General features: G+C 47.6%; 1 protein-coding gene across 1 annotated transcript in view; it reads left to right on the top strand.

Moving 5' to 3' along the window:
- The window catches only part of LOC144138722 (protein 5NUC-like), a 54,347-nt gene extending 34,349 nt beyond the window's left edge, over nucleotides 1-19,998 (top strand). The window contains exons 6-9 of the mRNA XM_077671131.1: nucleotides 1,460-1,720; nucleotides 9,715-9,873; nucleotides 12,300-12,497; nucleotides 19,709-19,998. Coding sequence (XP_077527257.1) covers nucleotides 1,460-1,720; nucleotides 9,715-9,873; nucleotides 12,300-12,497; nucleotides 19,709-19,911 — 821 coding nt within the window. The 3' untranslated portion in view covers nucleotides 19,912-19,998. The remainder of the gene's footprint in view (nucleotides 1-1,459; nucleotides 1,721-9,714; nucleotides 9,874-12,299; nucleotides 12,498-19,708) is intronic.
- The last annotated feature ends 3,201 nt before the right edge of the window (nucleotides 19,999-23,199 follow it).

Genomic DNA, 23,199 nt, shown 5'->3' with positions numbered 1-23,199 from the left:
TTATTTATTTACTGACTTGTTTATTTATTTATTTATTTTCAGTTGTAGTGGCAGGGAGGGAAAGGCAGAGGGCCAGAGGGGTATATTTAGAAGCACAACTACATATGCACGCAACAGTCACAGACTAATTCCCTTCACCGCACGGGTCATCTGTGTTTTGGAAGATAAGGCACTAAAAAATTGAACCGGCACATAGAGAGAGCATAATTTTTATTCGCCTCGCACAGGCTCATGTCACGGGCCTCGCCCTGTGAATTGCATCCCTATTCACGGATTTACTTTTGCTGGTGACCTCACACGCGTCTTCAGGTTGAGCTGGGTATACGGGTCAGTGCTACCCAGGGGGGCTTTCCCCAACTCTAGGGCGGTGGAAGTGGAGCCACATCTGGAGTGCTTTCGCACGTCCATACTAAAGGGTACAGGGTGTAAGGATGGGGACAGTGAGCACAAATGGAAACATATGGGGGGTGAAGATAAGATGGAAACAGAGGTAGGATCGGGTATGTATTGGTCTGGAATCGGCACCAGGTTGGAGGTTCCTCTAGGGAGAGGCACACCCAAGGCTAAAAGCCATCATGACAAATGCTTCTTCGGAGTTGGGATGTCCTCCTTCATACCCTATTTTACTTGATTTATGTTTTCAGCTAAGGCTGTTTCCGCCCACTAAAATGAAGTTTTATGGGAAAACCTTCGAAATACAGAGTAAAACTGGAGGGTATTAATATGCGACAGCGTTTGTCCCCCCCCCCCCCCTCATTGCAAGTGCTCAAGTGGGCTCCCATCCCTTATATTTTAGCTAATAAATACGTCTCTATGGTACTTAGGAATAGTTTTTGATCAGCCATAGTTCACTTATCGCTAGCTTTTTCGTTTAAACACATCTATAGCGAGAAAACTTTGAAGACGTCTGCGCCGTGATAATATTCTCCTTCACCAGCTGCCCATATAATTCCTCCAGGTGGCGTTTGTTTCTGTGCAGCTCCATAGAACGACGTACTAAAAGCGCCATTCAACTGATAAATGGCGTTATCTTCATTATTGACCATGCCAGAAAATTTAGTGAAATATTCAAACGCCTTTCACCAGTCCCTCTTGACAGTAATTGTAGGTCCGTGTGCTACTTTGGTTAGCTCGTCTCTTTGTAACAGGGCAAAGCTGAAGGACATGGTTTCACCTGGCCATGACCAGTTTGTACATAGGTGTACGTACAAATTATTTTGCATGTGTGCAAGGTGAAAGAGAAATAGTAAGGGCTTGTACGTTTTAGTATTGACAGTATTTGGCCTGTTTCATTGATCGGTAATGTTGATCTTGGTGAGCGCGACCGCAACGCATGCGACCGAAAAGAATAAACCTTCCATTCTGCTCCCGCTAACTTACGAGAATGAATTTTGATGTAAAACGCACAAATTCGTTTTTCGTTCATTGTGTTTCTTACATTGTTTCTAACATATTTCAGATAAAGATATGCTAGAGGCCCTCCAACCTTACAAGAAGATTGTGGATGAGGCAGTGAAGAAAGTCGTTGGGTCTTCAAAAGTGTTACTGGAGGCGAGCGAGAAACTGTGCCGCTACAAAGAATGCAACGCAGTCAACCTTATGGCGGATGCTTTCTTCGACTTCTACGCCAACAGAGAGAGCCCCGCGAAAGGTTATTGGTCCATTGTCAACGCCGCCATCGTCAACGGAGGCATAGCGCGAGACTCAATACCACCAAAACGTGAGAAATGTTTCCATGGAAGCTCTTATCGTCATGGCAATAATTGTAGTGGTGTACTTATTGTGCGCAGCACCCGCTTGACGCAAATAAGGGAACTACGAAGGACGTTGTAAGTGAGGTATCGTGTCGCTTATATTTTTGTTAATGGTTAAGTGCAATCTTTTCAAATGCAGGTTTTTAGAACACCGGAAAATAGAATACTTCACCATTGTTGAGCTTTTGTCAAACCGTAAAAGGTGGGGCGATATAAACAAAATTGTTTGTCCCGCACAGGATGTAAATGTCATCATGTAATCAAGAAAAATCGTGGCTGCATGTAGCACAGCGGTAGGATACAACTGGATACCAGCTAGAATATCGACCGGCACTAAGGCTATACTATACCACCTCGTTGCCAGGAATTAACTTCTGCGCACCAACAAGCAAAAAAGTTCGAGCTATGCAGAACAACAGCGGTAGAAAAAGTTATACAAAGCTCAAATGCTTTTGAGGCAGCGTAGTGGTGATTTCAACCGTTACGTATTCAAAATTTTGCATTTCAATGCATGTTGACAACAACGTTTAGTAAACTTGCTGGTGTTGATTTGGTTTCAATGCTGGCTTACGTAGTAGCTATATTAGCAGCCAAATAAATCGTGATATATTTACAGCGCGCATTATATATCATGAATACTGTCGGCACTCCATTTCACCCATGAATGTTCCCTCAATATTCCTAACGCTGCGGTGCATAACAGCTTCACTCTGCGAAAAGATAACGGTCTCATTATCTATGGGAAGATCCTTGTTTATTAATCAGTAATATTCTGGTATGCTAAGCGTATCTTGGTTTTCCGGGTATCTCGTTAGGTACGCCAAAATCCAAACCATTAGCGCCCAAAGGGCTCCTTATCACAAAGCTGAGAGCCCAGATGAATCACGGCTCTTCAAGGGCTTTGACCAGGCGTCGAACATGACCCTGAGCCGCTGACCATGAAATGAAAAAGTCTCAGTGATAGTTGCTGCTGAATGCTTGAGATCAACAGAGCGGTGAGATATTCATCAACCCGCGCCAATTTCGCAAGTTGCGAAACAATTCATAAAATGTCGCTTTTGTTTCGGTCACGTGACAGCTGATAGTTTAAACAACTTAGGGTTGGTTCTATCCTGTGGTTATCCTGCAAAATCGCGTAAAGCGGCGCTCTGTACTGCCAGTTATTGTACATAAGCGCACGTATTCTGGGTCAGCCATAATTAGAATCTCAGGTGACTACTGTTAAAAATATTACTGCAGGACTGAGAACACAATCCCAGTTCTACGGCTGTATGATCCCATGCAAACTGAACTTTTCCGAAATTGTTGTAGGATGATGTATATATTTTCCTTCGCGGACAGAAAAACAAGATTCGTTGTTGATTACAATGCTCCCTAAACCGAAATTTGAGCGCCCCATGAACTCCAGAATCTTCTCCTCAACGGTGCATTGATACTGCTTCGGCAACGCGCATTTCTGGAGTCAGGCGTCGGCGGCGTTCAGCCTTGGCTGGGGATAGAGTTCCTGTATACGCGTGTCCACAGTTGCGCGTGCGTCTGATTTCCACAAGCCGCCGCATCGCCGGCTCCTCCGTGACAGGAAAGCCCGCTTTCAGGAAAGCCCGCTTCTCCACAGAGCGGCCGGCGCGCCAGCACCACACGCACCTGACAGGTGCCTTTTCCCGCGCAAATTTGAAACTCAAGCTGGCGGATGGACGCGCAGTTCTGCTCCTCGAGCATGGAGCAAGAAAAATATAGGAGGGGAAACGAGGCTTCCTTACGCGGCCAGATAATGTCACAAGCGCTCGTCATTGGCTAAGCTTGCGGCATCTTCCAAGGGTAAAGAAACTGCGGGGCTGCCGCTTTCGGCACTGCACTGCACAGCCACTAAAAGAAGTGCGGCCGCTATAATTTCGTCCATCAGGTGCCGCTACCCTCTTCTTCACCGTTTCGGCGAAGAAGCTTTGCAGACCGCCTTGGTTTTTATTGTGACATCATCTGGTCGCCCGCTCCGTGCTTATCGCGAAGGGCCGTTTCGCCTTTTATACCTATATTATTGCACCGTGTCGCCCAGGGAAGCTATATACACGAACTCTATTTAGAGCAACGCGTTCAGCTGCACCGGTACACGAAGCAATTCCTTCGTCTCAGGAAGGGATCGCTTTATCGGAGAACGCATTACGTCTCGTATTTCTGGCGTTATCTCGTAGGGCCCGTCGCGGGGGAACAAGTATCACCCGGCACCCACAGCATACCCTTTTCCTCCTCACGCTATCGCCATACTGTTTTCCTCCGCTTTTCTGTTTTCTTGCTCTTCCCTGTCCCCTCTCGTACCCTCGGTAACAAGGAGGCCGGTGGCAAGAAACACCGCGAAAGTGCAGAAGCGGTCGTTTAAAGGGACCCAGAAAAGCCTTTTGTAAAAGTTACAAAAGGCCTGCATTGTCGCGTAGTACCAATATAGCGATGCAATGCCGTTGGAATTATTGATCTACATTCAGTATTAGCTGCGCGAGAAGAAATTAAGTGCACCTCTCTCCCCATGCCGATCGATTCCTTCTCCCTCTCTGCTTCTTTCAAAACAGCTGGAAACACTGGGAATAGCCATGTGACATCGCGACGCTCGACTTCCGTTCTTCGCTAGCTGCATTCCTGCGCCTAGGCACGCGGCAATCGCTGCGGACCCGCCTTTGCCTCGGGATCGCGCGGGAAGGAGGAAGAGCAGCCGGAAGCCGATGGCAGTGACGTTGCCGGCGGACGACGATCGGCCGAATCATGGGGGCGCCTCTCCGTTCCGTGAGGCGCGACCGGCGTTGCGTCAGCCGCGGTCGGCGTTGCGTCAGCTACGGTCGGCTCGCTCCGGCGTCGCGCTCATCGGCTGAGAAAGGCGATCTACAAAAATTGTTTACAAATTATCCGTAAAACGTATGGGGCTCACACTTAGCTCAAAAATCCCCCGTTATGTGTTCTACAACCTGAATACATTTCATTGCCACCTTCACAAAGCTTTTTTGGGTCCCTTTAAGGGCTACGCTCTAAATGGGGCGAAGGACGCGGCCTTGAATCAGCAACGCACGAGTGTAGGCGTTCGCACTCTAGACAAATGTACTTCAAGACGGTTAATTCATCAATGTGACAGTCATGCCGTTGTGATTAAAACAACGATAGCGATTCCAAAACAATATCTGGTTTTCGTAGTCCATTCGTGCCTGATAAAAAAGGGCCCGGCCATCTCCCCGCGAAGGGGACTCGAGTAAATGCGTCGCATAGGGGGTGGGTGTATTGCGTTAACGTTTAGTGTTTGGGGAGTTGGTGGTAGCGAATGCATTGTATCAGCAGCTTCTTGACGTAGTTTGAATGAGTCAAGGATATAAGGCACGTTCGTAGCCTTCCATTCTGTGTCGGCTTTGTGGCGCAGTGGGTATACCTTGCGTTCCGCCCTCAGGGTCGTGGGATCGAAACCAGGCGCCAGTAAGTATTATTTTTTTATATAGTGTAGGGGGAGGGGTGCGGACCTGTTGTTGAGAGCGAGGAGGGTAGCGTGATGCGGGAGAGGAGGAGTGGGGGAGAGGGCGCACCTGGAACGGCTGTTCCGGACGCCGAGGCACGCCAACGCCGACAACGCCGGGTGACATCGTGAGTTAAAGAAATGCTCTGCATTTAAAACAGGCTCAGAGAAATGTAGCCCTTTCGCTTTGCTAACATCAGAAACTCGGAGCGTGAACGCTTCCGAGCGATGCTTACTAACAAGCCGCCACGCATGTGAACATCCGGAAGAGGTAGAACGGAACTGTGCCCCAATGCAATAGGCATCTCCCCAAAAGTTCCTCCTTAGGTGTCGTTTTGAATGCAACGCTGCATCCATGTTTAGTTTGCGCATGATGCCGAAAGATGGGCAAGTCTCAGAATTCCGTGATACTTGTCGGTATTCGCGGTGCGTGTCTTTTTATTTACAGAACTTTTACAGAACTTAAAGCTTCGCTTTAAAAAGAATAAAGCATAGAGTTAAGACTGTCCGCGCACATGAGTCATTATTGTTGCCGTCCGGGCTATAGCTGCTGCGTGAGGCCAGTCATTTTTAGGTAGCGGAGCAGACGGGCAAGTGGCGAGATCTCCTGCGAGAGTTTTCCTTTTCCATGTGTAGCTCGCTAACCACGTCACACACCAGTCGCCATGGCTCGTTTCGTCACTAGAGTTTATCGAGAGGCCCCTTCGTTCGTTCCTTTTACCTTTGCGGTTTGGCGAACCTCGCACAAGGTACCTTTCTCGCATGCGCGCTCCCTAATTTCGGGCGTTTGTTCTTCGCCAACGTACAGACGATTTGCCCTAGTCATAGGCAGCTTCGCTGCAGAAATTCTACTTTCAAGTAGCACCTAGAGATACTGTGCAGCTAGTGCGATTTCAAAAGAACGTTGTTGGTAGTTTTGTATTCGTGCCCAAATAACCTTAGACATTGTATAAAGAGACTCAACTTAGATATACGAAATAGAAAATACGTAAACATGGCTACTGTGGTCTCTCTACCTCACAATTTGCATAACCCTAGCATTGCACAAGGCATGCACTCATACACACTGCGAGGAACCAAGGTAGGTTCGAGCTAACTCAGCACGCTGACGATACTGAAGTGCCGTCACGCCAACTCAACACCGCTTCTATTGGGCAGGAGGAGTAGGGGCGACAAAGGAAAATGCCGAGAGTGCGGAGGGAAGACGTTTATTTTACATCAACGTCCCAGTTACATGATCTAAGGTACAGGTACGTACTTCCTTTTAGTTGAAAGGGGCGATGGGGCGGCACGCGCAAGTGTGCGCGTCGTCGGCGCAGAGCCAGTGGGTTCTTCGGTCAGGGTGAAATCCGGGCGCAACGCAACCGTTGTGCGCGCGCATCGCCGCGCTTGCCAGATCGGCTCGCAGCGGCGAGGGACACACAGCCGGTTCGCTCACAGGCGCGTACCGCACGGCGTGATCGTCGAGGGGTAGGTACTGCCTTACTATATGTGAGTGAGGGACAACAGGAACAGCCTAAGGCACGGGCCGGCAGCCGCGAGGGCTGGTGGGCTTTCCCCGGCGCAACAGAATTGCAGCCGGCTGGGAAAGAAAGCGTGACTAGTATTTCTCTATCACCTGATAAATCAGGTGATAGAGAAGTGCGATGAGTATACTGAACCCCTATATATAGCCTTCATAGATTATGAGAAAGCATTTGACTCGGTCGAAACCCTAGCAGTCATTCAGGCATTACGGAACCAGGGGGTAGATGAGCATTATGTAAGAATACTAGAGGATATCTATAATGGGTCTACAGCTACCATCATCCTCCATAGGGAGAGCAGTAAAATACCTATAAGGAAGGGTGTCAGACAAGGAGACACAATCTCTCCAATGTTATTCAGAGCATGTTTGCAAAAAGTATTCAGAACATTGGATTGGGAGCAGGTGGGAGTAAGGGTTAATGGAGAATACCTCAGTAACCTCAGATTTGCTGATGACGTTGCCTTGCTAAGTAACTCGGGGGTCGAATTGCAAAGCATACTTTCCGCACTGGGCGAACAGAGTAGAACCGTGGGCCTGAAAATTAACATGCAGAACACTAAAGTAATGATCAATAACCTCGGGACAGCAGAGCGGTTTGAGATAGGTGGCAAGGCAGTGGAAGTGGTAAGCGAATATATCTACTTAGGCCAAGTTGTGACTCCAGATCCCAACCATGAGGCAGAGATAATTAGAAGGATCAGAATGGGGTGGGGTGCATATGGCAGGCATTCTCAGATAATGAATAGCAGCCTACCATTGTCGCTGAAGAAGAAAGTGTATAACAGCTGCATCTTACCGGTACTCACCTAAGGGGCAGAAACTTGGAGGCTCACTGAGAGGGTTCAACTTAAATTGAGAACGACTCAGCGGGCAATGGAGCGGAAAATGATAGGTGTAACATTAACCCTTTCGGCCCTGGCGTCGTCATTTGACGACACAACACATAATATCCTCTAGCGCCTTAACAACAAAACCAAAACTGCTAGTTTTCAGGCTGAGGGTTGTTCAAGGATGCCTCTTGCGATAGACACCAGCATTGTTGAGATTTCGCGAGGCTGGACGATATGAAAAAGACGAAGCTTCAGTGGACATAGGATATGACGACCGCGCGGGTAAGGAAACGGAAATTCCGGTTCGTTAAAATGTCTATAAATCTGTAAATACTTGGATTACCAGCTTTATATTTTTTCTGTAAGATCAGGATATCATAGGCTTTCCGAAAAATTGAAAAAAAAACTTTTTTACAAAAAAGAAAATTTTTAATTGCCTAATGACCTAATTAATTAACGTGCCTGTAAATTAATAAATACTTGCACTATTAGCGTAATTTTTCATTTCTGTGCTTCTGATGTCCAAAGCTGCACGAAAAAATGCATAAAAACAATTAGCGCTTGAAATAAAAAATCCAGGGCTGAAAGGGTTAAGGGTCAAGAAGAGAGCGGAGTGGGTCAGGGAGCAAACTGGTGTTAATGACATATTAGTAGAAATTAAGAAGAAGAAATGGACGTGAGCAGGGCATGTAATGCGAAGGCAAGATAACCGCTGGCCATTAAGAGTAACAGAGTCGATCCCTAGAGAGGGCAAGCGTTGTAGGGGACGGCAGAAAGTTAGATGGGCAGATGAGATCAAGAAGTTTGCGGGGATAAATTGGTCACAGCTGGCACAGGACCGAGGTAATTAGAGAATAATGGGAGAGGCCTTTGCCCTGCAGTGGGCGTAGATAGGCTGATGATGATGATGATGATGATGTTGATGATGATGATGATGATTATGATGGTAAAGAAAGCGTCACATACCTTCGGCCAACGCCTTCGGCGTCCTGGAAGCGTCTCCCCGAACGGAACCCCGCGCAGGGCGCGCGTTCGCGTCCCGGCGAGAGGGGTAGTTCGGGAATCGTTCAAACGGGCCAGTGAGGTTAGGTTAGATCCACTACCATGGTGGAGCTCCTGCCTCGCGACAGTGTTTTATCGCCGCAATGGTCACTGCAGCCTTCAGTTCAGGCAGGAGTTTGAGAATACGGCTCGGCTATACACAGTGGCGCCGAGACGATCCCGCATTTCGAGGAGAGAGGGGAAAAGCGCCGCGAAACGGCACAAACCTAGCGATTGCGCAATGGCTCGGGCGCCAGGATCCCCACACTACTAATCTTCAGGCGTATCGCAAATGCAGAACCGATCGCAAATGAATTAGACTTTTACAACTACATTATAGTCAGTAACTTCAATTAAACGTTACGGCTTTTCCCCGAACGTCTAATAATTTCGGTTATAGGAGTATTATAGGGAACCGGACTTTGCTATATCGATGTCCCGTTACCATTTACAGTTGCCGACCGATTTTTCAGACCTGGAGGAGAACGAAAAATTGTCCAAATTGAAGAGAAGCCCGAAAAATCCGCGAGCCGCAAAATAAAACTTTATTTCATTTAAACCATACTGAAGAAGACGCGAATGTACAGTACACTATAGCGCATGGTTCAGGACAAACGTGATGATGATGTTGCTTATACGTCAGCGTCACCTGGTGCCTAACAAAGTGGTATCGAAAAAAAACTGGACACGTATGGCCCGTTTCCGGCTTCTGACATTGCTTCCGCCGCAGACTGCGCGAAAAAGTATGGCCTTTAAGATCAAAGCTTGCTAACCGGGCGGTAGTCAAGGCAATCGCTATCCAATCCGAAGCTAGCCAGGTGGCTTAGGATTCAAAATGCCGTTGTCCTGAAGTCGTACCGGGGCGCTGTCGCGGGAAACTTTGTCTTGGTCAACGTTTTTGGTTTATTTTGTCATAAATATCCCTTGCGCGTTTACATTACGCCTATGCTACAACTGGAAGTTCCTCGGGAAAGTCCGGAATATCCAGCAGGTCCGAATTCTCGGAGTCCGAAAGAACGGTCGGCTACTGTGTAGGCTAAGCACTAAGTGAACTGCTCTCTCCTAATTTCTTTCCAGAGAATGTTACATTGGGTGACCTACTTGGAGCCATGCCTTACGACAGTGATCTCGTCATTATGAACATGACCGGGTACCAGCTGCGAAAAATGTTTGAGTACAGCGTTGCCAATTTCTCCTGGCTACCAGACCTCAATGGAAAGTTCCTGCAAGTATCTGGTAATCATTTTTTACTATTTTCCGCGAAGTAATTACGCACACAAAATTTTTCTTTTCTTAATTATTGAGAAACAAATGAAGCACGAAACCCAAACAGTTTTTGAAGGAGAAATGTTTTCGTCACACGGATTTGCGCGGCTACAACGAAACTTTTCGAAGAATAGTGACTGTTTATATGCAATCCGCTGTTTTAGTTGCGAACCCAATGCCTTTTATACGACCTGAAATCTTTTTGCATTCTACAAACACCAAAAATGATGGCAATTTGACATGAGCCTTTCGACGGATACCGCCTACACAGATTTTCGAGGTCATTCATCGCACCGCAAGGGATCTGTAGCCGCAGGCGCTCAACTGCGCTTTTCTTATACCTTCCCTGGCTCGCTGCCTCCAGACTGTGGTACAAAGTGAATAGGCTTGGGTGAAAACACTGCTCTACCTCCACTTGATCGCTCTGCGCTGGCTGGTGCGCCTTTTCATGCGCTTCATCAAGAATGAACCGAGTGACTGCGAGGGTTTAACGGCTTCTTCGCAAACACCTAGTCCCTGAGTGTTGGTCCCTGATTGCTTGTAGGGTTTAATGCACCGCTGCAAAGCAGGCGATGAGGCGCGCCGTAGGGGAGGGCTCCGAAGTAATTTTGACCACCTGGGCATCTTTAACGGGCGCCAAAATCACGCACACACGGGTGCTTTTGCTTTTCGCCTCCTTCAAAAAAGCGGCCACCGCGGACGGGAATCGAACCCACGTGATCGTGCTCACCAGCACAACGCCTTAGTCACTGAGCCACCAAGGCGGGGTTGGTCCCTCAGAAAAATTGTGGACATGAATGTGGGACATAGGGGACATGGGCTGGGCCTCGTCAAGCTGCTATTATTGCTTTCAGCTCAGCAACTCAGGCAAAAATAATGGTACAAAAAGTATATTGAACTAAATCGAATGGAATTGAGTGAAAACATGATTTAGGATGTCTGGGCTGTAATTGGATTTATTTGGCTGGATGTAATTGGATACGATCACAGCATGCCAGCTGACGATCGGTGAAGGTCGCAGTGGACAAACAGAAGCCACACAATGCAACTTCGTTCTCCGTAGCATTGCATTATGCTCTTCGGCTAGAAAAGTCTGTGTTCATTTTACAGACAAACTGTACACCTCGATCCCGCAGCGGTTTCATTGCAGTAGGAAAAAACTATCTCCGTGGGTAAAAAGGCCAAGGGGCCAAGGCCTATGACGCCGAGCGCATGCACCAGGGTGATCAAGCGTAGTGAATAGAGCTTAAAATTCAATTAAAAAAGCCACAAAAGAGAAGCATCGAAGCCGCATTATGGATGAAAGGCACCTGCCAACAATGATACCCCCTTCCCCCCCTCGCCCCCCCCCCCCCCCAATGCGTTCCTGGTAAATATTACGTTTACAGATTATCTTTGAAGGCTAGGCAGGACAAGTGTCGCTAAATAAAGCAGTTCTTGACCAAGACAGCGATCGAATGCGTCAGGCTTGGCAGGACCCAGTATTTGCCGCCAAGGAGGCCGAGCGTGGGGTCAATTGTTAAAGCATTCGAGTACGCCACTAAGGCACGCAAGTCGGCAACGGCGGCCGTTTTGTCGTTCATCAGTGTTGCCATATTACTGCATCTATGGCCTCTCCGGTCATAGCTTTGCGCCGATATTCGCTGTCTAGCATGCGTAATCATACGAAATGCAATTAAACTTCGCAGATCTATATCTCGCAGTACGAATGGACCAGAAGAATTCAGCGAAATGAAACTGCGTAGAAACACGATTGCGCCCAGCTTTTTTATAGGAACATGCCTGCTTCCCGCAGCCACTATAAAATTTCATTATTCAATTTTAGTTAATTAAGCCAACGACATCAATAATTACCAGCTAATTATATGTCCCCCTGGGGGCATAACCTCCCTGTAGAGGTGGTCTTCACGTAAACCTAAGCGCTTAATTTTAGAAAAATCTGTCGACTTACTTTTCGTAACCCTGTACATGCCCCGGTCGTCAGTACACCGCACAGTACACAGTGGTGTTGTGAACACTGTAGATACCAGAAAATCCTTATTGGTCTCACTAAATGTACTCCGCCAGAGATCGTCCAAGGCGACGGGAGATCATTCTTTTTGGGTATCTTACGGATGGCACGGACGGCCCCACCCGCGGGCGCGGTTTGCTAATAGTCGCATTTTTTTCGCGGCCGCCACTATATTAGTGTTGAAGTCGCAAACGTACGGTTTGTGACGTGAAAGTGTTTCCATCCAGTGCGGGGTCAATCAAAGCCGGTGAGCGTATACATGCCTGTCAACACTAGCGATAGCAGCGTGCAATTGGTTCGTGCAAGCTGAAAATGCGTCAAGGGTTTCCCCGTAAACTTTTGAAGCTGTTTCTTCGTTCTTTGTTTTGTCTCGAACTGATTTCAGGAGCCCGCGTTGAGTACAACTTCAGCTTGCCGAATGGTTGCCGTGTCGTGTCCCTGAAGATCCTGTGTACAAACTGCAGCGTGCCGGTGTATGAAGACGTGAACGATTGTCTAGTGTACAGCATAGTCACAACATCTTTTATGGCCTACGGTGGAGATGGCTTCAAATTCGAGCCAAATATTACGAAATATACAGAAGGTGAGTGCTGCCTACGTTTTTATTGCTTTTTATGTGATATAGGTCCCCACAGAAAGTCAACCAAACTTGATAAATTATTGCACGCGAATACTATGTAAAACAACCACGAAGAAGTCAAAATGGTGATGTATTTTACACATGGACGGCAAAAAGTGGTCGACGAGACTAATAAAACGAAGTTTAGTACAGTGACGCTCTTGTAGAATTCTGCGCTCGACACAATAAAACTGCGCTCTCTTTTGAAAAACATAAAGCAGGGGTTAAATAGGCCTCAGCCGCGTCGGTAAGCAAACGTAAATCAAACAAAAACAAAAAAAATGTAGTGTGGCCATTCCTCTTGAAAAAGATGCCCCCACGAGTATTGTCACTTCCGACCCAGAAAATTCTGAAGAATTGATTGTCTCAACCTAAACCATGAATTTATGAGGGAATGTAACAGTTGTCTCGTTTTCCTAGTGCTCAGCTAGGGATGGTTGCAAGAAACGAGATAAGTTACGCTGCTAGCTAAACAGATCTAGTTAAGACAGTGAATTACGGACAAATTATCCCAGTCAACACTTCGCCAAGAAAATCTTCTCCGGTGTGTCATCACTGCTTTCGAAATTCACTGTGAGCTCGCCAGTAAGATTGGCCGTTTCTTTCTAACTTTGTCGCCAGCTGCTTCGTCGCAACGTTAATTATTCCTAACAGTGACCAGTACCGGTTCCAAGTTTGTTGTTGAATTGTTGGCGTATAAAACTCCTGCCGATCATTTGAAAAAAAGGTCCAGGCAAAATACACCAAAAATGGCAACGTGCGTCCTTCTACAGAATAGATCTCATAAATATGTCGTGCCTTCTTTGCATTTAAAAAGGAGAGAAGTATAAACTTTTTGCGATAAACATAACGTTACACATTATATACTTGCTGCTTCCAGAAGTTCAGAATTTTTCCGGCAGAAAAAAACTTCCGAACTTCTTTAATGCCATAATTATTTCCATAAGTGTTAGCGGCACAAACGTGAACACAACGTATCCAGTCTTTTGCTCCGCTAAGTAATTCGGTGTGGGCACCAGCCGCCATTTACCTCTTGCTGCAGTTTAAATTTTTATTTTCAAAATCAATGTTACGTTCCACCGTACTTAAAGCAAGTAATTACGAAGGTAAATATTGCGGGATATGTTCTTTACGTGAAGATGTTACTTTCCAGCTAATGGTTTGTGAGCACTATCAAGATATCTCTCACCTGCGACGTGACAAAGCTTGTAGATCCACAGAACAGGCTTTCTCCTCTTTGGCAGCGGAGTTAGGAGCTTTGTGGTGACAAAACTATTTCGCAGGGACAACCCGGTAATGAGTCCTTGGGATTTCCGAGGCACATTTTACACAATCACCGCAAGATAATAACACTGAGTAATGTTTAGACTGGCGTATCCACCATCCCTAAAATAGGTTGAGGCGCTTTGAACCAAGCGAACAATTACAGAAGTTAAAAGAAGACACCAGGTAACTGGTGATAGTTTAGCCTAATCATTGGCAATGCGATTCATGACGCTGCGGCCATCAAAAAAAAAAAAAAAACCAAAGGTAGCCATCGTGATTGCCGAAGCTAAGGACCGTGGGTATACGTTTACCGTCCGTGGGACTATCGTGCAGCATATGATAATTTTTATCAATCCCCATTCAGCATGGGTGGAGAAATTTCACGTATACATCTGTAATCTTATTGCATTTTTTATTTTCCTCGGTTTTTACGGACGTTGAAGCTCCTTTCCACCGCTATATATGATACCAGCGAGGAAAAACCAAATCCCCCCAAAATTAGTGCCCTTCCAGTCTGTGAAGAAGGATGACCTGCGAGTCTGGATGCAGGCACCGGAGTGCACGAAAGAAAACGCGCTCGTAATTTTCGATTGAGCATACTTGCTAGCCAATTAGCTTAATGAAACTTGGAATGAGCCGAGCATCAGTATCGCGGACCAACACGGAGCTGTCTGTTTTACTACCGCGTCACATGCATCAGACTCTTTGTGTAACACACCAATCCAATCCGCTCGACCACTGAGAGGACACCGGACAAGTCGCATTGGGCCGTTTAACGTCCACATTTCAACCACCCGCCAGAACAACGGACATGTCATCCGTAAGGGCATAAAACCTACAGATTCGCTTTCACCGCCCCCTTCCCAACCCGTGCACGCCGGAAAACGGTTATGTGCGGGGCTTAGAAGTGAAACACGCCAACGAAAATGTCGCTCTAGAGCCCTTTAAGCCGAAAAAGTATACTATTACCCCACGTCGGCGTTCCAAGCGGGCAAGGTGCCGTTCATCTTGTAGGGATTCGCCGCTGCTCGAGCTGGAACTAGAGGATGCAACGGCGGCGAGAGCGGCTTTTAAGTGCGATGCACTTTATAAGCGACCCTGAATCCGCCGTCATCCGCGCTCCTCCTCCTCTCCCCTAGCAACGGCGCGAGGAGCGGAGAGGAGCGTCTGTAGCAACGGCGCAGCGACGTCACACCCCACGTGACCCGCGCGCGCTCCGCCTCCCGCGCCGTGGCTGCGCGCGCCCGCGCCGGCTCCCGCACCGCTCCTCGCGCCGTGACGTCACACTCCCACGTGACCGCGCGCTGGCGCCTTTGCGTCTGCTCCCCCTCTCCTCGCGCCCTGACGTCACATGCTCTGCAGCTGGCGCGCCTCTCCCCCCGTTAGGTTTGCACTCACCCTCGGCGCGCGCCTCTCCCCTCGCCTGACAGCTCCCCCTCGCCGGTACTGCGCCTCTCAAGGCGATGGCAGAATTACTACGCCGTGTACTCTCGGCGCAAGAAATGCATTCGCACTTCCTCACGATTCCCTTCGGGGAGGTGGGGGCAATTTTTTTTATTGTTTTCGCGCCTATTCACGCGTCTGTTGTGGACGACGCTTGTACAATTACCGCTCTTCCTCAATGCGAATGACACGCGTCCGTCCCATAGCGAGTTAAAGCGGGAAGGTCTGGAGCTTTATTCTAGCGGACTAACATGTGGCTGTCCGTTTCCCTCCCCCGTCGTAGGCAGCTTACCGTCTGTGCAACACGCTAACCCAGACCGAAACCGCTCGATTACGGAGGACAGCTCACAGGACGCATTGAGCCACGAGTCTTTTACGTTTCAATCTTGAACGAGCACAACGGGCAGTATCGGTCGCGGCATGGAGCCCAGCTGTGCGTGCACGCCAAGGAGGTTCTCTTTGGTGCACGCCCTCCTCCGCACCCCCCCCCCCCTCCCTTTCTCCGCAACCCGTGCACGCAAAAACCGGAGAACGGCGACGGGCTCATACTTAGACGGGAAATACACCGGTTAAAAGTTCGCTCGGGAAGCCTTTCAATTTGACTAAACATTATGGCTCACGCCGACGTTCCAACAGGACGAGTGGCTGTTTAATTCACGCCTACTCGAGTAGGTGGAATTTGGGAGGCAGCCACAGCGGCGGCGGCTTTTCGTCATTTTTTCGCCCATTCAGACTTCTGTGTGTTCTCCGTAATCATCTGATACCGGTGCTGCCGCCTTGTCAGCCGATGGCGCACCTTGTGAAAGAGGCATCGGTGGCGGCGAGGGAATAGCAGTTATTATAGAGCGGTCGCCGGTGGCGAGGAGGAGCCCCGGAGTGGCGTCGAGTAAATCGGCTTCACCGCAATGAAAACTGGGTAGCGGAGGAGGGGGGGTTAGTTAGACACATGCTGCTTCGCAGTAAAACACGCCTTTTGCTACTAATTCTATAGCGGTTCCTCAATATGTGATTCAGATATAAAACTGCGACAGTTTAATTCATTGGCGGCATGAAATGGCATGGAAACATTTTTTTCTTTTTTAGCAAGCAGCCCTAATAGAAAAAATGAGATAGATGTCGAGTATGCGTTAGGTGGTGATAGGCTCCAATTTATACGCTGTGTCTCGCTGGGAACTTATAAATGTAGTGCTGATGGTGGTCACTAGTAAACTACTTGGTCCGGCAACTACCCAGTAGCGGTGGGTTAGAAACGTGCCAAGAATTCGGATTACTTCACACGCCTGTTAGGCACTGCTACTCCGGCTTTGATTACAGTGATTATAAACGTATATATAAATGTTCATCCATCAATTTCTTTACCTTCACTCGCCATATCACTGACTTGATACCTGCGGTACTGCACGGCACCAGACGCTTTCTACTCGCAGTCCAAAGTCACATGCTCAAGGTATTTTACAACTGATGCACTGTTATTGGGAATTGCGCCGCACAATATTCACCAGGAAAATACACCAGAACAGTGTTGTGAGACGCACACTCAGGCGGGAGGCACACAGTAGGCTAGCGAATGCATCTCTACAGAAAAGTAATGTGCTGCTTCCAAAGTATAGCTGACGTGAAAAAAAATTTCCACCTTCCTTCTCTGCCACCTCCACACTGGAGGCAGGTTTTTTGCACGGTTGTGACGGGCCTGGCAAATAAAAACTAGGTGCTAAGCCAGGATGTCGTCTCCGGAAGAACATCTGAACTTCGCAGGTTGAGTGAATGATTCATTTTCCTCCACTGCGATTACACTGAAAAAGAGGACGAAACCTGAGTGCATCGAATCCTAAGTAACACATTTTTAAGGGTAAGGCTCCCCAAAACAAGGCAAGGAATTAGAATATTTGGAGCTTTTGTTGTATATGAATAAAACATTTCTTATATGTATGATTTGGCCATTGGAGGGGTAGAAACCATCGTCGCAGAACAAAATAGGGCCCCGAACGGTTGCCGAAGAAAAAATATGGTATAAGAACTGGGTGCGGTCAACCTGCGGCGAGAAGCATATCAAGGAAGAATCGTTGTGATCATGAGTTTTAAACGGAGACTCTATTAAACCATTGGCCCCAGAAAAAGATTCCCCGGAAGAATAAAGAGGGGCCCAATAGTTCGGGGAACCAGCGTTATTAATTGTCAGCACGGCAATGATCAACCAAATATAGAATGTATTTTTGAAGTAATTATTTGAGAAGTAGTGCATGAGTTTGTTTCCAGTAGAGCAGTGGTGGGGTCACTGCGCAACACATTGTTCCCGTTTCTCTGATATCTGATATTATTGGGGTTGCGTTGTATGTGCGATGCACCCCCCCCCCCCCATTTCCAAAACAGTTTTAAATACTGGCGCTTATTGCTTAAGTTTATTGCAACGCGCTTACTGCTGGGTTTTGCCATATGAAAAATATATTTTTGCGTGCTCCTTTCCGTGTTCCTGGTTTCTTCTTGAAAATCTTGATACTTGTGGGAAAGAAATGAATCAAGGAACGCACGTTTATTGACGGGACAAAAAAAGGAGGGAACAAGACCTCTTGATGTGACCAGAGGGCCCAGCAGGTGCTCCTGTGAGGTGAGGCTCCAAGTGAATTAACCCAATGTACATAGTATCGCGGTTTGGTCAATTTCAAAATCACAACTGGACGAAACACTGGCTTTCCAAATCGCGAACCCTTCAGTACTGGTGAGGAAGGGGTGGTTACGCGTCATACATAAACATGGTCTATCACCCACCCGGTAGTAGACAAGGGCTGCCTAATTTTAAGCTTCGGGTTGGGGGTCTCTGACCGTCCCTGTAATCTCGACACGTGGGTGTTTCTGGTTATCGCCGTCCCCACAGAAACGCCCACCGCGTCTGGGATCGCACTCGCGTCCGCGGGCTCAGTACAATGATGTTTCAGACACTCAGCCACTCCGGCGAGTGTGCGGTTATTTCTTATATGGTAAATATCTATTGCAGCTATCTATTTGTTTGCACACATTGAGACAAATATATCTAAGTCGCAAATTATAGTTGTTTCAAATATTAGTAAAGTAGCTCTATTACAAAACAAGGGGTTGGTGCTGAAAAAACTTGACGCAGCTTGCACTAGTGATGCAAGGCTCCATAAACAGGAGAGATGGCGGTCCTTCTCCCTTCGTCGAAGACCCGGCCATTGCACCTCGCATTTATTTCCGAACCCGCCGCTATAAATTCTTCGTGACTGGCAGGCCCGGATGGTTTCGCCTGCAGGCTTTCAAAGCTCTCCCAAAGCGAACAGTGCTAGCACGCGCTAGCACCCGCTGCCAGAACCCAAAGGAAATGATGTGCGCCCGGAATTTAATGGTAGCTCAATTTGATAGACGCCGATTTCATAACGCGACGGATCCAGGTTTGATTGGCTGCACATGTTATTGTACCCCGCCGCTTGTAGCCCCGTACCCATCGGGCCTTTGTGGTGGCCCAGTGTTCGGGCTGCCGGTTTCACGGCATAAAGCTCCCGTTTAAGATTCCCGGGGCCTCCCTAACCACTTTTGTTTTCTTGAGGCTTCGTTGATTTTTGGCCCGACGAACGGACAAAGCTCGGCCTGCACAATTCTGCCTTTAGAAGTTTTATTTGATTGATGATTGATTGTAGGGTTTAACGCGCCGACGCAACGCAGGCGATGAGGCGCGCCGTAGTGGAGGGCTCCGGATTAATTTTGACCACCTGGGGATCTTTAACGTGCGCCGAAATCTCGTACACACGGGCGTTTTTGCTTTTCGCCTCCATCAGAAAAGCGGCCGCCGCGGTCGGGAATCGAACCCGCGACCTCGTGCTCAGCAGCGCAACGCCTTAGCCACTGAGCCACCGCGGCGGGTAGAAGTTTTATTTCAGCCTGGTGATGTGATAGTGCCTCATTCGAATAGACCGGTGGGCTACCGTGCTGTCAGCGCTGGTCATCAGGTTCCCTCGCAGCTCAGAGATAACAAACGGAGTAGATTAAGGTGGAAGGACTGGGTAAACGGTCAGGATGGACAGAGCTGTCTTATCTCGTTTTCATCCTATCGATGTTTTCTTAAACTACACCACACCTACCGACGATGGAATCTTGAACCGCCGTATATTGACCGTGTCTTCGTTGAAGGAGAACCAAATCCAAAAAGACTTCATAGAGGAGAATCTTGGCAGTTCAACGTGCCTCTTCAAACAGATGATGCAGCTTTGGTTTACCGTTTTCAGCATGGGCGACAAACTCTAAACTTTAGTGGAATGAAATGTTAAGGCTTTCTTTTTTTTGCGCTTCTAACTGTCATACGTGACTTGGTTTACGAACTAATTGTAGAATTTGCATTGGTAATCATAGGCGTTAAACTGCATGACGTAGCATATGCCTATTAGTTTCCTGGTGAGTTAAATTATCTTCACGCGCGTATTTATAATTTGCTCATAATGTCATTACCTATATTTCAGGGGTCAGTGCTGTCGACGTCTTTGTAAAGTACTTCGGAAAAATTTCCCCGGTCAAGACACCCGAAGAAGGGAGGGTAATTGTACATAATCTTCCACCACGGCCAAACATTACAGATACATCAGCCCCGCCGCCCCCTGCAGGTACACCGGGAGTCATGGCCCGTGCGGACTGGAGGTCAATGCGTCGAAACTTTTTATGGTGATGCAGAGCATGATATTTTGCCGAGCGTACCTGCTTTCAATAAAAAAACATCTGTTCTGTGAAGCCCACGAACAGAAATAATTGCCTAAATGCGAAAGTGGTGTCTTTTTTCGAAGTTTAGCATTGCCTAACCATGATAAGTTAAATGTTTTATCGGAAGGGCCAAGAAAACTCAGTGTTTCCTTAACACAGTGGTCAGTGAATTAGTAGTGTTAAGTAATTGGCGTGCACGAGGTTTTTTTTTAAAAAAAACGGGGGAGAAAGAAAGGAGCGACAATTATTACAAAAAAGAGAAAACGAACAAATAGACAGCCGCGAAGAGACGCTTTTCATTGGGTGAATAGAATTGAGGAAGCTGAAGTGTGCCTCCAAATAACTTCGGAATAGCGCAGGCAGAAAAAGAGAGGAAAAAGAAGAACGGATGAGGAAGCCCAGGAAGAAGGACGTGGCAAAGTGAAGGCAGGTGGTGCACAGGTATTGCCGAATTATCGCATGGGCGAGAATGCCCATGAGACCTCACCTTCCTCCTGGCCTCCAAGGCAGTCTCAATTCGAGGGCGGAAGCCACAGAAGGAGAGGTGACAAGTGGGAAGCCGGAGCTGAACTGTTCTGGTGACTTCTCAAGTGAGAGTGAGTGAGTGTGAGAGGGTGAGAAATATACTTTTATTTGTCTATCAGAGGCTGATGTATGGCCCTCACCCCGTTGAAGGCACCCATAGTCAAGGATTACTTGGCTTCGGGTAGCTGTCCTTGCCCAGGTCACCAGGTTGAGCTGGTACAAGAAGACGCAGGTGTCCTCAACGCGGAACCCCATCTTCCTCTTGTATTTACGAGTAGGTGAGACCGCCAGAACTCCAAGAAGCTGCGCCATTAAAAAATTTTGGCAAAGCGTGCAATAGTGGTGCAAGGCTGGAGAAACCGCAAAGCTCTCCCTTTGTCGTAGACCCTGCTGTTGCAATTCACATGCATACCCGTACTTGCCGCTAAAAGTACATATGACTGGCAGGCTCGGATTGCTTTGTCCGCTGCTTTTCACACCTCTGCCAAAATGGATTGCGCTAGCACGCGCTTAAACCGGCGACAACCGGCCTCTCGTGCTCGGCGTCTGTAGCGCGAACTCGGCGTCCGTGCTCCCAACTTAAGGCGCACACGCAGGTGAACTGGGAAGTAGGAGGGCACGTGAGTGGTCACGCCATGAACGCTGGGCAGAGTGTTCTCGAAGTTCGAGCTGGCCGACATTGGGCATTCCTCAACAGGTTCACGCTAACGTGCGTTCGGAATTTTTTCTTGTTATTATTTCTGGTAACGCTTGACGGCGAAACTAAAAGCTTGAACAGCTCTGCGGTTAAAAAGGTGCAAGTGCTGCGGAAAGAAGGAACACGGCGGTTGGTGAGCTCTCGGTTGGATGCGAACGTCCACGGTAGCTCACGGAAACTAAAACTGTGTAATGAGTCATAACTTAAAAAGCAAAAAAAAAAAACATGCACTGAGCGTACTCCGTATAACTTCTGCATTGCTTAATTTTTATTTGTCGTCTTACAAAGGAGTAACAGATCAGCCCATCATTTGTTCTTCTAAGCCAATGATAAGGTAGATCACGAGGCGAAAAAAAAAACGTGGAGATGACGCAAAACAAGCTGCGCCAAGGTCATTCACTTGAGTTTTCGCCCTGAGCGCTCGATACAAGACGGGAGCTTGTGCAAGGCGCCGGCGAATTACCAACTGACACAGACGACGGTGGAGGCGATCCCATGGTCAAAGCGGAATAAAGGCGGGTGTAACGTTAAGTAAAACAAAATGAAACGTTGGGAAGTTGGTACATATTTATGATTTAATGTAACCGCACAATAAACGACGATGGACACAATAAATTCACAAGACGGGCGCTGGTTCGCAACCAGTATTTTATTGGAAAGGAACACAAATTTATAGCCCACACCTACAGTATGATGTGGTGAAAACAAACAAAATTTGAAACGTCTGATAAAACCGGGTAAAGGACTGATAACCACTCACAGAGTTAGGTGGCATATAAAAAGCTCTTTCCTCCCCGTACAGCGTCAGAGAAGGCTAGCTTACACATCCGGCTCGCCTCTTGCTGATCTGATAAGATTCAACAACTTCTTGTGTCAGCTGGTCTTTATGTTTGAACAATATGTCGCATTCATCGTAACCCGGCTTGCAGCCACACGCTCGGCAGTGCGCTGAAAATCGGGAAGAGGTGTCCTCTGTTAGATTATTCAAATGTGCCCGCAGGCACGTGTTGACACATCTACCCGATGGCCCAATATACGGCCTTCCTATTAGCCGTACTTAAAATGCCGAGCTTTCCCCTAGGAACTATTTCAGGCTTGCAGAAATCTAAGCCCAGGAACAGGAAATAATACAATACACTGGACATACTATTTCGCACCATTTTGTTGCTGTGTTCATCCGTACATTTTTCATGTTTTTGTTAATGTGTAACCCCATTGGCTCACATCAAGCCTTTCGGAAAGGCTAACCCTTGTGCACGTTTTGCCTCCAGAGACCCCGAGAAAGCTCACCAGCAGGCATAAGACATAGCACACTTCACTGGCCACGACAAAGGATTGCCATCAATCGAACATTTCGTCTCTTATTACCGTATTTGTACGAGTGTAACGCACCCCGATTGTAACGCGGAGATAACTATACGTAGGAAAATTCGAAGAAAAATAACGCAGATTTAGAATTACAGTTTTTCAGGAGTTGTGTCTGAATTTATCGAGTTGTGTCCGAGGTAATGCTTCTGACTGCTCTGAAGCCGATTTAAGCTTCGAGCCCGATTGTAGAGGGCACACACACTTGAAGGCTAATTTTAGGGAAAATAGGTGCGCGTTAAGGGTCAAGAAGAGGGCGGAGTGGATCAAGGAACAAACGCGCGTTAAGGATAGAGTAGTAGAAATTAAGAAAAAAAAATGGACGTAGGCAGGGCGTGTAATGCGAAAACAATATAGCCGCTGGCCAATAAGAGCAACAGAGTGGTTCCCTAGAGAAGGCAAGTGTGGCAGGGGGCGGCAGAAAGTTGGATGGGCAGATGAGATCAAGACGTTTGCACGAATAAATTAGTAGCAGTCAGCACAGGATCGGAATAATTGCAGGTCTATGCGAAAGGCCTGCAGTGGGCTTAGATAGGCTGCTGCTGCTGGTGCTGCTGCTGATGATGATAATGATGAGGCGCGCGTTGGTATTGTGCAAAGAATTTCTCCCTACCGCGCACCTGATGGGAAGGAGCTACAAAAAAGAAAATGCCGCGATTTTAGGTGGTG

The sequence above is a fragment of the Haemaphysalis longicornis genome, unplaced genomic scaffold (assembly GCF_048455015.1).
Source record: "Haemaphysalis longicornis isolate Haplotype H1 unplaced genomic scaffold, Haemaphysalis longicornis Haplotype H1 scaffold_5, whole genome shotgun sequence".
NCBI lineage: Eukaryota > Metazoa > Arthropoda > Arachnida > Ixodida > Ixodidae > Haemaphysalis > Haemaphysalis longicornis.
The sequence above is the reverse complement of the archived record's forward strand: the minus strand, read 5'-3'. Positions and strand labels throughout refer to the sequence as shown.